Below are 17,353 nucleotides of genomic sequence, written 5' to 3'. Positions count from 1 at the left end.
TGCGGACGCTTTTCGGGAGATCCACAAGGGCGCTGCTGTGTCAGAGCGTGCCCTCAAGGACATGGCTGTGGTCCAGGCGTAGGACGCTAAGATGATATCTTAGCCCATGTGGAGTCCATGTTCAACGGATGCATAATATAAAGCCAACAGGATGTCATGTTACAAGATATCATGTGCTTGGTTATTAGATTGTGGAATACAAGTAATTAGCTCTACCTCCACCTTCCTGTCCTTGTCTAATTCGTTGTCATAACTCAAGATAACCTGATTTATATGGCAGCACACATGACCTGTTATGTGTCTAGAAGATTTTGTAAATAATGCCTGATTAGAGTCTTAAAGGTATAGTTCACCAAAAAGTGTAAATTCTGTCATGATTTACATTTATTTTTAAACACTATTAACCATCATTGTTATTCCAAACTTCCTTTCTTTCTACATATGGCAACATAGCACCATAAAAGTGGTCCATGTGATTTCTGCACTATATTTCAAGTCTATTTTTCCAATATTCTTCCAATAACTTTGTGTGAGGCACAGGCTGAAAAGTAATTTGTTATTCTCTGAATGTCTGCTCAAGCTCTTCTTGCCATGTTCATGTGATCAGTAGCGATGTACATTTCAAGACTGAATAATTATCAGTCAGATCTTTAAATGCATCAGCTGATCCAGTTCACAGAACCATTCTTAATGATTCATCCAGTTCACAAGTTCAACTCTCTTATTCAGTAAATCGGGTTGCAACAGCCTACTGGAAATTATTCACTGAGATCATGACTTAAATTGTGGTTTGTCACACAAAATATGTGTTCAGAAGACTTGGAATACAGTGCACAAGTAGTATGGACCACTTTTATGAGACATCACAGCTCACAGCTCACAGCTCCAGTCCTCGTTTACTTTCATTATTTTGAAAATGGTGGCCAGGAAAGTTATTCTGTGCTCCACAGAAGACAGAAAGTCATGCAGTTTTGACCTGACTTGAGGGTGAGTAAATAATGACAGATTTTTTTTTTGAGTGACCTCTTCCTTTACCGCTTGTGTTTTTTCAACCTATGAGCACATTCTAATGTGGGACGGACAGTGTTCTTTCTGTTTTCAATTCTGTGTTGTTTGTCCACCCACTCAATGTAATTATCTCTTGAGATATTTGTGTTTGCCGGACACAATGTGATCATTCATACAAATGATCAGGGTTGAGTCTCGATGTAATGTCAGTGTGGCTCTTCTGCTTTAAGCATTTGATGGAAAAGTGTGGGGGTGAAAGGAATAGAATGACAAAAAAAGAAAAATCCAATTATTCGTGCATAATAACAATCGTGCTGTATTTGCGGGCGATTTCCAGCACATACTAACCCAGCCCTTGCTGTCTCTCCTACTGTCTAAGCGCCAATTATGGGACAGGCAGCGGACATCCGCTTGAGCCAGGCCTCTTTCCGCTAGACCCATTAGGAGTTGCGCTGAGCGTGATAGTGCTGTTTAGTCGAACACTGCACCATAAAGAGCTGTATGCTGCTCCAGTGCACCGGCTCGCAGTACACATACACACATGCATGCTTGCGCTGATCAAGTTACTGAAGTAGATGGCACGCTGTTCCCTTGCAACATCATTAAAGCAAGGGTGGGGATTTTCCTACAGCTCTGCGTGTCTAGCACAATGCGGTTGTATCACTGTCCTCTTCTGGAATGCAGCAGTGTTACCTGAGAAAAGCCTGCGTGCGGCGAGTATAGGCAGGGTAGAGAGAGGGAGGGATGCATAAACGATTTGGAACGGTGATAGAGTGAAAGAAAGAAGGATAAAAGACCCAAAAAGGACGAGAGAGAGAGAGAGAGAGAGAGAGAGAGAGAGAGAGAGAGAGAGAGAGAGAGAGAGAGAGAGAGAGAGAGAGAGAGAGAGAGAGAGAGAGAGAGAGAGTACATGAGAGGCAGGACTCTGTGAAGTACCTCTTGTTATTAATAATTGATTCTTTGAAAAGACTGTGCGGTTTAATTGGTGGTTAGGGGTGATCCTGGCACACACACACCTCTGGGAGTCTCTCTGCAGCTGGTTTCCAGTAACGCAGACTCAACGTGAGGGTGAGGGTGAGGGATCAGCACTCCACCCGAGAGAGAGAGAGAGAAAGAGAATGCATTTGAAATTGAAACCTACCTGGAACGACTCGAGCTGTGTCTGCAGTCTACGAGGAATTCAGTCCAAAGCTCTAGAAAGTACACACCTTTCCATATCAGACAGCTTTCATAGTGTTATTACCTGAACCAGAGAGGCCACAACCCACATGATTTGCTTTGATGACCTATTCATGGAATAATTTAGCCAAAAATGGAAACAGTCATTATTTACTCACTTTCATGTATTTCCAAACCTGTATGAATTAGATCTTTGTGGTTCCTAAAGTGGTTCCTAGTGACAACGCTGCAAAAAAGGTCTTATTCTTATTTCCAGTTAAAATACTTGAGAGGCAACACTGCATAAGATATTAATACTTGTTTTCCAAGAACATATCTTTGAAGAATGTGTCTTTAGTGTATTTTGTCTTACTACACTGGCAGGATTTTCATAAACAAGGTCAAAACAAGTGGAAAAATAAATCTGCCAATTCAGTGAGACATGCAGTATTCGAGCCCTTTGCAGTCTTGTTTCTGAAGCAAATGTATTGTTTATATTGTTAAATACGAATTTATATTGTTTTAGAGTGATATTCTTACTGGAAAACAAATGCAGTTACTTATGTCTATATTCCAAGTCTTCAGTGAAATGTTTTTGAGGTCACAATCCATTGGAAGAGATGATTATCAGTGAATAAGGACATACATTTAAGTTTCCTCCTCACATAACACTATGGCTTCAGAAGACTTGGAATGTAGATTACAAGCCATATGGGCTATGGTGTTGTTGTTGTTTTGTCTTTTTTGTGAGATTGTGGGGCTTAACAGATGTGGTAACTATGGACTAGTCACAGCATGATGATTCTTCAAACATTCTCCATTTTATGACAACAGCATACAGTTTTAGAACGACGTGAGGTGGGAGAGTTTTCTTTTTTAGATGATCTGTTCTTTTAAGACTGGAACTATTTATGTGATAATTATTCTCATTAAAATTTTGACTGTTACAAAAAGCTGCAGTCCCACAAAATGTGAAATCTGTTCTGTACAGCGTGCCGTCCGTGATCTGACCTTCTCCTCATATTGGATTAATTCCTAAGTTAATGTTCTACATAAACCAGTTTCACAATGGAAACAGTGAGGCATTTACAACAGACACCCACCGTATATTCAAAAAGGAACACACTCTTGACAAAGTCCAGAGCCAATTTGACCAGATAACATCTGTGGAGACCAGAGGAAGCTTTTCCTTTTGTTCAAAAACCAGAACTGCCGCCTGTGAGAACTCTCGGCTTTGAAGATTCTCTGTCCTATTACGCTAAAACCTGCTCTGGAGACTAGATATGCCTCAGGTAACAGGTTCTTTTCTATAATCAACAGAGCACCGCATCTTCCATTAGGTCCTTTAATAAAATTCTCTGGGAAAAAAACAGTGCGACGATCCTTTGGCAAAGCTGGGACAAAATTGAATAGCTTGAAAAGCTAAAAGGCAGCAGAAAAAATGATTGACAGTGTGTGCGACGAGATGGCAGAATATCAAGTCGTTGTGACAGAGAATCAAGTCAAATAATGTGTCTGTGCGGTTTGAAAAGTTTGAACACTGACTGAAAGCTGTGTGAAATCTGAAGTGTGGTTCAGTACAGACCTAATTGCTGTGATTTGTGTGCATGGTGTGTGAACAGCACTTTTGGTGGCTATAAAAGGACGTAATCAATACAGAAGATACCGACATGGCAATACTGTGTGTTTGTATGTCTGTGTGTGTGCTTATCTTTTCATCTCTTCTCTAACTCTCATGTGCCTTTGTGCTGTTAACCATGATAATCTGTAAATCTGGATTTGCCCACCCTGCTGAATTATGCAAACCCAGCTCAGCTCAGGCGTGAGGAGTTTAACTGGGCTGGCAGTGGGAGATAGACAGCTTGTGGCCTTTCTTTTAGGAAAGAGAAGAGTTTGTGTTTCTATCTATCTATCTATCTATCTATCTATCTATCTATCTATCTATCTATCTATCTATCTATCTATCTATCCATCCATCCATCCATCCATCCATCCATCCATCCATCCATCCATCCATCCATCCATCCATCCATCCATCCATCCATCCATCCATCCATCCATCCATCCATCCATCCATCCATCCATCCATCCATCCATCCATCCATCTATCTATCACAAGTACCATTATTTAGTGCCATTGAATATATCATAGAACCAATGTATATTGTAATCGTATTTTGTAATGTTACTGTATTCCTGGACAACAGTGTTTCAAATTAAATGGTTCATCTATTGAATAGTTCAAATTCTGTCCTCATTTATTCAATCAATCTTTTGTATTGAATCTTCAATTAGTTGATCCGCTTCGTAAAAGCAGTCTTAATGAATATATGCAATAAAGAGCTTGGACGGATGTCAAGATTGACAATAGCCTATAACCTAACCTTCTTCACACAAAGCTGTCTTCCTCAAAAAATAAAATAAAAAAATAAATAAATCTCCATCAGACCTGTTAATTCTGTGTAATGTTTTTTTCAGTATTTTTCTGTGAATTCCTCTAGCAAACCATCTTCAGTGCTTGATGGTTTGAGAGTGTTGTGTATCAGGGAGAAGAGGCCAGAAAGTGAGCCGGCCCATTAGGCTCTGTGTGTGTGTGTGTGTGTGTGTGTGTGTGTGTGTGTGTGTGTGTGTGTGTGTGTGTGTGTGTGTGTGTGTGTGTGAGAGATATGAGATGCGGCTCTTAGACAGTGATATGCTCATTAGTAAGGCTAGGATGTACTGCATTTTTGTGTGTGTGTGTGCGTGCACGTTTGCAGTCTAATTATCATCGGACAGTTAGAGTGACTGTGACCCAAGACTCTCTCCGACCTCTCATTCTGACCTGCCTGCCGACGTCCGCGAGTTCAATCCGAAACCCCATAAACACACGGTCATTCATTGAGACACACAAACACCCACACAAAGGAGAAAGACATCCCTTCATGAATGTCAATATGCACTCTAATTGGCTCGTACAGGCATCCCTGTTTTCTTTAAACAAATGTTGGCCATTAAGGCGTGAGTGAGATGATTAGTGTGAAGTTGTTGTGCGGTGCACCGATACACACGTCCTCTTATGGAATGTGTCCGCACAGCCATTTGCACGCCGTCTCTGACATGCCCCGTGTCCTCTCTCCTCTCACACCTATTTGTCAAACCGCCCACCATTTCTTGCAGAAATAATGACACCCCAATCAGAGACTGTGACTACAGTAGTGTGTGTCTAACCTTATTTTTTTGAAGTGCAAGATTTATTTATTTTTTTGACAGAAAAGGAAGCTGATGGAAGTCAGACGGACTGTAGTGGAATATAGATGCGTGCCTCGGAAAGTTTAAAAGACATTTTAAAGTTTAACATCCTCCCCCAAAAGGCCCTTCTGCTTTCTGGATACCGCAGTGCGAGATGAAAGCGCTTGTGCTTCTACAAAAGACTTTTTTTTGTGCCTAGCACCACTTTAGCCAGCTAAATGCATCTCATCCCGACGACCAGCATTGGGAAATACAATCTCAGTGCAGAGGGGAAAGTCTGGGCCAGCATTTCAAACAAAGGCACGCTAGCACAAAAGGACGAGAAGGGTAAAACCCTGGGACACTGGGCAGTTTAGGCCCTCAGGGGCCCATTGTTTTCGAAAGAGCATTATGAAGAGATACACATGCGCAGAAAAAGCGGTTCACACGCATGCTCTAGTTGAGGGTGAGACCTGGCTGCGGCCGAGCGGCGCACACAAAGGAGCTTAATCATTCATAAAACTGGAGAGGCTAATAAAATATGCAGCACATGAATGCGGCGAACAGCAAAGTGCTCCGGTGCTGCCTAAACTTTTGAAAAGACACATCGAATCAACGACACAAAACTATTGTGTGCGCGTATACTGCTGGGGCTGAAAGGATGAGGTCACATTGTTTGTAACATCTCTAGGGCGGATCTTGTCACGACTGCATCATCTCCTTTCTGTCTTCTGCATCTCTTTATGGACTTGTCTTGTTCATTCTCTGCCTTTTTGCTACTTGGCTAATAGGGACTGTGAGCGAGGAGACAGGAAATGACAACGGAGTGAGCCACAGGAAGTAGCAATCACAAATAAGATTTCTATAACGTCTCCATTGTTTTTCTAGCAATGAGATTAAATAGACATAAAATGGAGACCTCCTTCACAGATGTTTTGTCCTGTGAAAAAGACTTCTGCTTTCTGGAAGATCTCAGAAATGTCTCTCTGGATTCGAGCATTCTGAATTCTGCAATCACATGTCAGAGAATTCATTACAAACTCAATAATTTCTTAATACTTTCTAATGAAATTCTTTTAAGATGTTTTATACCATTCAAGAGTTTGCCCTCAGTAAGATTTTTTTTTTCCTTGAAAGAAATTAATACTTTTATTCAGCAAGAATGTATTCCATTGATCAAAAGGGACAATAAAGACATATAAAATGTTACAAAAGAATTCTATTTAAAAAAAATGTTGTTTTTTCAACATTCTATTTATCACAGAATCCTGAAAAAAATTATCAGTTTCCACAAAACTATTAAACAGCACAGCAGTTTTCAACATTAATAATAGCACGAAATCAGCATACACTAAAAAAAATTATTCATTGAATTTAATAAAAAAAAATGTATGGTAAGTGGTTGCACACAATTGATTTTAGTTAGATTTAAACAAATGTATTAAGTTGAACTTATTCAATTTTAGTTCAACTTAATGCATTTGTTTAAATGTAGCTTAAATCAATTGTGTGCAAACACTTACCATAAAAAAATTGATTAAATTCAACGAATCATTTTTTTCAGTGTATTAGGATAATTTCTCAAGGATTGAGAACACTGAAAACTGGAGTAATGCTGCTGAAAATTCAGCTTTGCCATCATAAATTACACAAATATGAGCTAAATTACACAATATCAAAATAGAAAACAGTTCACTTCAACAGTAATACTATTTCAGAATATTACCTTTTTTTTCTGTGCATCTCTATTTCTCAGAATGTTAGGAGAAACATCTGAGACGATTTTTGGCTTCCCTTTATTTTGATGGTCCCTTTAACACATTCTTTTGACTATAAGTAATGTTGCAACTCTCATTAGAGTGTTAGTAGAGTATTAGTAGACTGGTAGGGTTAGGATTAGGGTTAAGATAAGTTGATTTGTACTTGCAACAGTCGATTGTCTGTTGGGGGAACATCAAAATAAAGTGTTAGCAGATATTAAGCAGACAGTCTACTAATACTCTAATGAGAGTTAGTTGACATGTGGTTGCAAAGTTACTTATAGTCAATAGAATGTCTAAAGTGGACCATCAAAATAAAGTGTTACCACATTTTTGTCTGGAATGGTATGGAAATAATATAAGGCTCGAACTTCAGTTACCCAGAGTGTGTGCGCTAATCCTCTGTCCTTCTTTCCCTCATTATGTTTCACACAGCAGTTTGAGGGAGCGTTAGAAGCTGCAATCAAGAGTGCTGTTGTGCTGCTGTGACAGATAGCTCGGCTAATAAGTCCAGGCTTGGTTTCTTAACCACCTAGCACCTCTAGCAGCCACGCACTCAAGTGAACTGAACCATCAAAAGCAGAGGCTCCTGCCTTCAAGCTTACCATGGCTAACAAGCACAGCTGTTCACTGAACCCACAACAGACCAGCTGAGGATATATTAGTCATGTACAAACAAATAGAGTTATCATCACCGTTTTCACAATGGACTTCACCTCAGGTGGACATTGTAATTTTTGAATTGAACAGGGTTGTGCACCATTCAGAATTGATTTGAGAATCCAGTTTGGATTTAAATTGAATAAAAAATGTATTGAAATTCAAACAAAGCCTTTGTATGAAAGCTTAAAGGTTTTATAAGCCTATAACAGACGTATGAATCTGTTTGAAATGCCATATATAGAAAGGTGTACTTTATACACTGTGAAAGTTCCTATTTTTCTAATAAAAACAAATAAAAATCCTTGAAACAACATAAATTTACTTGTGAGCAGCACTGCCCAAGATATTAAAATAATTTTCAAATAATGTATTTTTAATAAAAAAAATTCTCACTGAAAATAGGCGGATTGTTTTGCACTTAATGTATTTAACTATTTAAAGGGATAGTTCACCCAACAATTTAAATTCTGTCATCATTTACTCAACCTCAAGTTGTTCCAAACCTGCTTGAATTTCTGTCTTTTTCTGAACACAAAAAATATATTTTGAAGAATGTCGGTCACCAAAGAGTTGATGGGCCCCATAGTATGTAAAAAAATAATACTATGGAAGTCAGTGGGGCCCATCAGCTGTTTGGTTTCCCATATTCTTTAAAATATCTTCTTTTGTGTTCAGCAGAAGAAAGAAATTCACATAAGTTTGGAACAACTTGAGGGTGAGTTTTCATTTTTGGCTGAACTATCCCTTTAGATATTTCATATGCAAAAGTTTATGTAAATTTGACCTGTTTTTTAATTCAGTTTTCAAGATTTTTAGATATTTTTTTCTTAAGTCAAAGAATATTAAAACAAAAATAGAATTTTTTGCATTGTATACTGTGTTTCTTTATATTTAATATATTTATGCACTTCATATCCCAGAATGCAATAAAGCGTTTAATTTCTATAAATTTAAGATTGAGTAAATTCTACTTACTTACATGAACTTACATTCATCATTCAAAGGACACAGATTCTTAAATTCAGAAATTTGCACAACCCTGGTATACATTAAAGCAGTGATTCACCTTGTCATTCAATAGAAAACATATGACCTCAGCGACCACATTTAGCATGATGGAAAGTCTGGAGAAAGAGCACGCCACACGTTTGAGTGTCATTACTAGCTCTGTATTTAGCCTTGAGCCCGGGGATATGTTTGGACAAGTCTTTGAGTGTCTGCCGCACAAATTATCCTGATAAAAGCACATGGGGCGAGCAAATTAATTCAACCGAAACCCAACAAAAGCACTGTTTACATAAGCTAATCCCAGGCAGCGTGCTAGCCGCCATGCCAACCCAGAGCAGCCTCCGCAGGCGTGGGGAAATCTGTACTGAATCATGACCCGGTCCCTGGGCACTTTTGAGACCCCAAAGTGTCTATCCAACTGGGGAGGTGAAGGAAGGAACGAGTCCTTTCAGATGGCATCTTTACGGTCTTCAGTGGTTTGAAATTGGGGCCAAAACAAATGGCATTTCCCAGAGCGGTCTTTAATGTACCTTTTTGGGGCCTGATTTCAAGCCAGACCGTGGAGAATTGGATACAGTTATGGTGGGTTAGAATCGCTGTAGCTGAATCCTATTATAGGAGGCTCTTTTAACACTCAAAAGGTGTGTGCATAGTCCTTGCATGTACTTTTCATGACACGGAAAAGGTTGGAGTGGGAGATGAGTGCGTGGGGGTGGGGTCCGTGGAATGAGGAGCACCTTCTCAAGGATTTATGACACCTTACTTCGCCTACTCTGTCCTTGGTTGCTTTCAGGGGGAAACGCTTTCCGATGAGTCTCTAGATGAAAACGCACGGGAGGGGTGGAAGAGGGGATGACAGGAGTGGTTGAGAGGCACTACATCCCTCCTCTGTTTCTTGAAATCGAGTGGCTATCGTTTGTGACTGAAGCCAAGCTGCACATGCTGTTCCTCTCTGCTATCTATGTGAATTCATAGCAAAAGCAGCGTTCCTAACCGCTAATTACAACTTGAAGCTCATTAACCACCGGTTTTATACACACACACACACATGCGCGACCGCTGACAATGCCGTCATACATCTAGATGATTTATCCATTATCCATTTAACCAAAATCCCAATTCAAGCATATCCCTGCTTCCAATTAAAACACTATCACTTTACAAATCCACACTGATCTATAGTTACAGCTAAACACTCAACCTCTAAAAATCTTGTTCCTTGTTTTTCTCAGAGATGCAAAGACACAAAGTCCAGTGCCAATGAGAAACTGGTTCGGACGCCGGCGGTAAAACGTCAATGAGTCCCTGTGTTCCTGCAGCCTTCCGCGGCTGTGGCTTGTTCCTCGTCGGCCATTTATCCTTGAACACAGGCTTTGTCGAGCACTTATGCCAGTGGCCTAAAAGCAAGCTGTGTGTAAAAAAGAAATGGCAGGGCCCTTAAAAGGGGAGAATACATCAGGCTCGGGTTGTTACAAAGTGGTCCTCTATTAAAAATGCAGCAGGGCCATTACCTCAGGACCGGTGCCTTTCTCCTCTGGCTCTCTCAAGCCAATAGAAACCAGCTAGCTATAGCTCAGGTCGCCCCATTACAGCCTGGACCACACATGAGTTCTGGTCATGGATGAATCCTGAAAGTGCTTAAATGTGACATTGACCAGATGCACAAGAAAAATACTTTTTTTATATAAAAGTATTGCACCTCGTAATGTAGTTTATAAGTCTATTTCTATCCCACAAACTCAAAAAAAAACCTTTTTGCTGCTTGTTCAATTTATTTAAATTGATACTCCACCCAAAAATTTAAATGTCATTCAAAACCTGCATTGCTTTTTTATTTTGTGGAACCCCAAAAGAAGATATTTGGACAAATCTTTTGTCCATACAATGAAAGTTAATGGGAACCAAGGTTGTTTTGGACCTCACTGGTTTTAAATGGATGGACTAAAACATTTGAAGCCATTTCAAAATATCTTCTTTTGTGAGGATGAGTAAATGACAGAATTTTCATTTTTGAGTGAACTATGCCTTTAATTAAAATAAGCTGAAACTTAATTTGGTTACTTTCAATTCACTTGAATTTGTCAAATGTATACATTATTCTCAATTTATTTATGTTGGAACTACAGTATACGGTAAATAATTTCTGATGACATTCCCAGCATGCTTTGCATTAAACTTCTTCTTGTGAAGAGCTTTGAGATGCGACTTTTAAAGGCGCCAAAGTTTATTATTAAACTGGATCAGAAGAGTAAATGTTGAAATCTTGTGATTTTAGAAAAGTATTTGTCATGTTGGGAGTTTTTGTGGTTACTGTTGTGGAGCTTAAGCTGTGAAGGATGTGGTGTGTGTTGTGTCACTCAATGAGAAATAGCTCATTATTATACTTTATTTTCCTCCCATGCGTCAAATTTAGTAAAAGAAACTATGCTTAGCATGTGAACATGCCCTGTGATGATTGTTTTTATTTTCTGAAGCATTTAAGATTAATTGGATCAATCAGTGATTTTTCCCAGGTGAAATTCACATAAGTAAAATCAAATTGAATGTGATCTGCTTGAATTAAGATGAATTTTAATCATCAGTACGATTCGTTTTTAGTTTAAGTTTAAAAGAGCTATGAAAGAGCAACCTTTGATCAATAAGCTTTTTTTCTAATAGTTTGGTGCATTAATGTAATGAAAACGAAATATGGTCTTTTGTTTGTAGATTTACATGTCTCATCGGATCAGATTTTACAGCCAGAACTATTAGTTTTATCAATGCTATTGTACTAATACTTTAACTCAGCAGCGTGAGTGACAATGAAAGTTTCTTTTTGCACATTCTTATATTGTTTTTCTGTGACTGGATGCACATTAGAGTTATTACTCTCTGATGTAAGATGTGAAAATCTAGAACACATTTCACTTTCAGAATGGGCCAGAAAATATTGAAGTACTGCTACAAACAGCTCTTCTGTGCGCTTTGTATTCTTTTCCTTTCATGTTCATGACTAATGCAGAGCGTTTCACCCCTGAAACAAGGACAGTCTTGGGCATAACATTTTATCCACCTATATGGGTATGTTTGCCAAGTATGTTCCTTCCTCTTTTCAGAGTGAACCCCACCCCTCTGAACAGATGGCTGGAGAGAATGCCTAGGACACAGCAGGAGAAGGAGAGAGAGGAAAAGGGAGGGAAGATGAGAGAAAGACAGGGAGGAAACGAGAAGGACATTGATGAACTAAAAATATGAACGTTTGCTGCATGCATGCTTTCCAAAAGACATTCACGATCATCTGGATGGATGGATGGATGGATGGATGGATGGATGGATGGATGGATGGATGGATGGATGGATGGATGGATGGATGGATGGATGGATGGATGGATGGATGGATGGATGGATGGATAGATAGATAGATAGATAGATAGATAGATAGATAGATAGATAGATAGATAGATAGATAGATAGATAGATAGATAGATAGATAGACAGATAGATAGACAGATAGATAGATTTATTTTTATATTTTAAGGAATATCACACAATTTTTTGTCCATGCATGTTTTAAATAGGAATCAACTTTTGTTCTGTATTTTGTTTGCCAAAATATGAAAGAAATTGTTCAAATTTCATTTGATTACATAAAAGATTAATTAAATTGTTAAATTTGGATGCATTCATTTGATAACCACGATTTTTTATAATAAATTTGTATTAAATAAAAAAAGTCAAATAAAAAAAATGCAAGTTTTAAAAGTTTGGTGTTAAAATTAGGTTAAAAGTTTCTGAAAAATAAGGCACTATTGTTAAAATGTCAATAAATTATTATATATATATTTTCAAGTTTTATGAATTCAATTAATTAGACCATCCTTTATATTACAATTTAATTGGACCATTAAAACAGAAAAATAAAAACAGAATTTGGAGGGGGAAATAAAACCGTATTGGGGAAAAATAAAATGGATTTCATAGGGCCCTATCTGTGGTTTAGATGTGCATTCAGATGCTAACAGAAAAATTACACATGGACAAGCATAATTTAGCACTCTCGCAGATCTAAAATCCCCAACTCGATGGTTACAGGCAAACACTTACAGCAAACAGTCTTTCCCGACGGAAGTGTTTACATGTATAATTCACACACGCATACAAAGCCTGTGCTCTTGTAAGTTAATGTTTCCGTGCATGTCATTATGGCTCGCTTCCAACAAGAAAAGATCATATACCCAAAAATACTTTAGAGCACAAACAACCCAAATATTTATTTATTTATTTATTTATTTTATTTTTTTACAATTTGTATGGGAATTTTTAGAAACAGTATAATAGTCTAACATCACATAATGCTGTTACAAGTTATGTTATTGTTGTACTCTCAAAGGGAGAACACAGGACAGGGCAAGTGATTAGGAGTCAGGATTTGTCTTCCAACAATATCTGATGGAACAAATAACCGCATTTAAAAAAAAAAAAAAATAACAACCAGGCAATTATTCAAAATGTTAAGCATATTTTAGGTCTAAATTACTCAATTTGTTGCAGTGAATCATTTACGTGTGAAACGGCTGAGTGTGCTTATGGATTTTAATCTATCCTTTCACCTGTTTAATGACAGTGTTGGTAATGAATACCGAAAATCAAATTGTCGTTGATACCTGAAAATTGCTTGTCCATTAACGAGTTTAATTATTCAGATGAAGGTTGTTTGGAGGAGGGGAGATGAGAGCATTTTCCCCGTTGTGGTAAAAAATTGGTGCCGCTAGAGGAAAATGAAGCCTCAGTCTGGTAATTATCCACAAGCGGAGTAAATATCACAACGTAATAATCCTAAATGACATTGAGAGCAGCAGAAATATAATGAGCCACATATATGCATCGTTCCCATAATGCAGCAGGAACATTGCTGGCAAGCCTCATGTCACCTCACTGCAGGGCAGTTAGTGTGCACTCCCACTGAGAGGAGAGGTTTAAACGGCCGGCTGGATGTTATTTCTGCTGTACATAAAGCTGACCCCACAGAGTGTAACCGAACACCACACACACACACACACACACTTGCTCGCATATGCAATCTCATGACTCTGGATTTGAGTGCTCGCTCTGGCTCTCTTTCTCTTACCCTTCTTTTGAATCATCAATGCACACACACACACACACACACCATAAAGCTCTGACTTCTAGCTGCTGATTGAATGGAAGACGGGCCCCACTGGCCTCTGTTGACACAATACCAGGGGGGAATTACCTCCCTTAAATTCTATTTTATATCCCACTGGTGTATGGCTTCTGTCAAGGATACCTCAGCCCACACACTACTCACGTTTATACACCCACCCATGTTCTGCTAAAACCTGATAGGGAAAAGGGTGGTGTGATATCGGTACTAGACATCCACATTAGGGGAATACAGTTACATTGTGAGATTTGTGAATCCATTGATTTGGGTTGCATGCTATTATTGAATTTGAATTGAGGGACGCATAATTTCCAATCAAATATGACTGTAAGGAAGTAGAATTAAAATGAATAAAATTCATATGACTAATAAAAATAAAAAAAGCTTTAAATGTTGGCTTGACAAATGTTTGTTTACAGGCCTTACAGATAGATAGATAGATTCCCTGTTACTTTGTGTAACAACATCTTGCCCCAAGGTGTGATCTTGTTTGCACCAAATATCTTGTTCAGTGATATCTATGACCCACATTATAAAACAATGGGTGAATTTTGAGCCACATTTAATTTTCTTTTGAACCTACTTTAATGAAAGTAAGTCATTTACATGTAATTGATACCAGGGTCTTTATATAATTTAGCTGAATTACTGATTCTCGACATTAACAGCTTACTGTAGCATCCTAATTTCCCCTGCTTAACATTTGCCTCTCATTGCGCACAGAGCGTTATTGGGGCAGAGAGGGAGAGAGAGCGAGGTTAGATTGTGTGTCAGTTGCCCCTCTTCCCCCTCATGATTGATTTCCCCCGGAGGAATGCCTCCACTCAGAGAGCACGCTAGAATCAAGATTAATAACAGGCCATTTACATCCCCAATCACGCACGCACACGCAATCGCACTCACACTGACCCGTGCTCACATGAGGTCTCCATCCTTCACAGGCGAGACTGAATATCTGAAATCTGAAACTCTCTCCCAGTGCCAAAAAACCTCCTCCATCTCCTTTAATATTCTACAGATCAATAATTATTCCCAGACCGGCCCATTTGACCATTACCCATGATGCTCCAGTGTTTGCCATAGTGCTCTACTTTGGTAAGGATCACCAACATATTTTGTGCAATTCTAAACCTTTTGAATATGCATGCGTTCTCTTTGACAGGCCCTACTTAGCGAGGTGAGTTATTGTTGTAAGGACTTCTGTTTGTGACAAGAGAGAAGGACAAAGACGTGATGCTCTGGACGAGCCCCCACATCCCTTGGAGACACTCTTGAGAAACTCATTAGACAGCGGATGTGGGTGAGATCCAATTTGACGTGACCTTGAAGGCAGCTACAAGGAGTGGGGAGTGTGTGTGTGCGTGTGTATTGATGGGTAATACGGTGCCTGTTGCCAGTTTCATGTATAGACTAGTGATGAAGGGCATCAATCAAGTCGTTTTCTGCAAGCTCCTCTGAGATTTTGATGGTTGAGATTGGCTCCCAAGCTCTAAATACATTTTTGGAGTGTAACACAGTGGTAAAAGGAGGGAAAGAGAGAGGTCATAAACACTTGCTGATGGAGAGCGACTTGGCCACTGCCGTTTATCATGTGTCTTTTGGGAACGCTTGCATATTTGGCCAACGTTGAGCAAGCAACTCCTCCAAAAGACTTTCCATAAATTTTCTTCCCTCACATTCGTCTTTTGCACTTCATAATTTACTCACCCCAAGTTGATCAGGAAAATGCATTCTCACACCCTTTGTTCTAACAGCCATTTTTTAAACTCTGATCCAATCATAGCTCTCTCTCCACTTTCATTCACTCAAACATGTAACGCAAGTGCCAGCCTCTTATGGGGCGCGGCGCATAAAAACATTCATGAATCACAGAGGGAGGCCAAGATCACCAGTGCCCCCGATAGCATCTCGGCACTATCGATCAGCCTGTGGTAATCAATTCTCCACGTCCGGGTGGTGTAGGGGCTTAGAGAGATGGATGCAATTATTCAAGTCCCTCCACCACAGGCTACGCAGCTGAGAGGACAGAATCTCTGGATCGTGAGTTTGTGTGCAAGAGTGTGTGCATGCATTCTTGATAAATGGGCACTCTTGCACCTCCAGAGAGCGGCCCATGTCAAGTATCGGTCATGTGGTTTGTGTGTCAGCAATCTGTCAGAATGATGCGTACGCAAGGAAGTGTGTGAGACATTAAATCAGAACATCACAAAACTAGATAACCAAGGTGCCTTACCTTAGTCTGAAGGTAGTGAGGGTAATAGTAAGTGTACTGGGGGTACATTGGTTGCTGTTCCAAACGTTTGCCCATGTAGCTGGAATCCTTCTGGCTGTGGCTGGAGACAGAGACTCGCGTGTGGGATCCAACACTCAAAAAGCCTCCGCTTGTGGTTCCGCAGCTAGAGGCTAGATCCGTGTGAGGAACGGAGTCAGAGGAAGGATGAAGAGAGAGAATGAGATGATAGAGACACGATCGAGCGTGTGCGCGCCGTGCTTCTCCTCTTCACGCGTCTTCTGGAGCAGGGGAGGAGGAGGTGATGGAAGGACAGCGGAGGTACGAGGATGGGATAGCAGAGGAGGTGTGCGCGTAGAAAGAGAGCAGCGGCACAGGAGAGAGGAGAAAAGGAAGGAAGGAGGTGAGGGAAGAGGAGGGGGCACTGTGGCGATCACTTCTCTGGAAAACCGGCTACTAGTTTCCTGCTCATGCCTTGACTGCCCTCTTTCTATCTATCTTGCTCCTTCTTTTTCACTCACTCTCTCTCTCTCTCTCTGACAGTCGGTGCAGCGTCGGTTCCCAGAGGTGCTTGTCAGATATCCCAGTCGCACACTTTGTTCCCGTCTGGCGGATGCACAAAGCGGCAATGTAGGCAGTCGTTGGATTCGGATCTCTGTGCGCACAGCTGACGGGACTCAAACCCTCCGCAGGAAAGGACCAGACGTGAGCCGTGAGGTTACGAGGCACACAGGAATCAGCACAAACTCCAGACAGGCTGCAGTATCCGAAAACTCCAATTGCAGCACCACTGTTTTTCCTCTGTGATGTTCTTTTCTTTATTACACGCCTCCCTCGTCTGCCTGCTTTGTTGCGCGCGAGAGTGTGTGTGCGAGAGTGAGTGTGAGTGTGTGTGGCTGTGTGAGAGTGTGTGAGTGTGTGTGCGCGCTGCCGGCTGCTCCACACTGTGGGGAAGATTGAAGGGATCAGCTCGGGCACTGCCGTGTTCCTCCTCCTCCACAGCCTGGTGGGTTGGGCTAAGGGCTGGCTGCAGCCACTCCCAACCAGGGGAGTGTCTTAACCAGCCTATCTCTGTTTGCCCTCATGGGAGAACTGCCGCCCACTGCACGGCTTCAGTAGTGTAGAAGGGGAAGACTTACCCTTACACCCACACTC

At 40.3% G+C, this 17,353-nt stretch overlaps 1 protein-coding gene across 5 annotated transcripts in view; it reads right to left on the bottom strand.

The window, feature by feature from the left end:
* Positions 1 to 17,150, bottom strand: part of rbms3 (RNA binding motif, single stranded interacting protein) — a 151,713-nt gene extending 134,563 nt beyond the window's left edge. For 2 of the 5 annotated variants that reach the window (XM_081389112.1, XM_081389114.1), the window contains exon 1: positions 16,202 to 17,150. In XM_081389112.1, the coding sequence (XP_081245238.1) occupies positions 16,202 to 16,276 (75 nt within the window). In that variant the 5' untranslated portion in view covers positions 16,277 to 17,150. Of the gene's footprint in view, positions 1 to 2,024; positions 2,098 to 16,201 lie in introns of those variants that run through there. The other 3 variants (XM_081389113.1, XM_081389115.1, XM_081389116.1) reach the window with 2 other exon arrangements.
* Between the last annotated feature and the right edge of the window lie 203 nt (positions 17,151 to 17,353).

The sequence above is a fragment of the Scardinius erythrophthalmus genome, assembly GCF_964197995.2.
Source record: "Scardinius erythrophthalmus genome assembly, chromosome: 16".
In the NCBI taxonomy this organism is placed as follows: Eukaryota; Metazoa; Chordata; class Actinopteri; order Cypriniformes; family Leuciscidae; genus Scardinius; species Scardinius erythrophthalmus.
The sequence above is the reverse complement of the archived record's forward strand: the minus strand, read 5'-3'. Positions and strand labels throughout refer to the sequence as shown.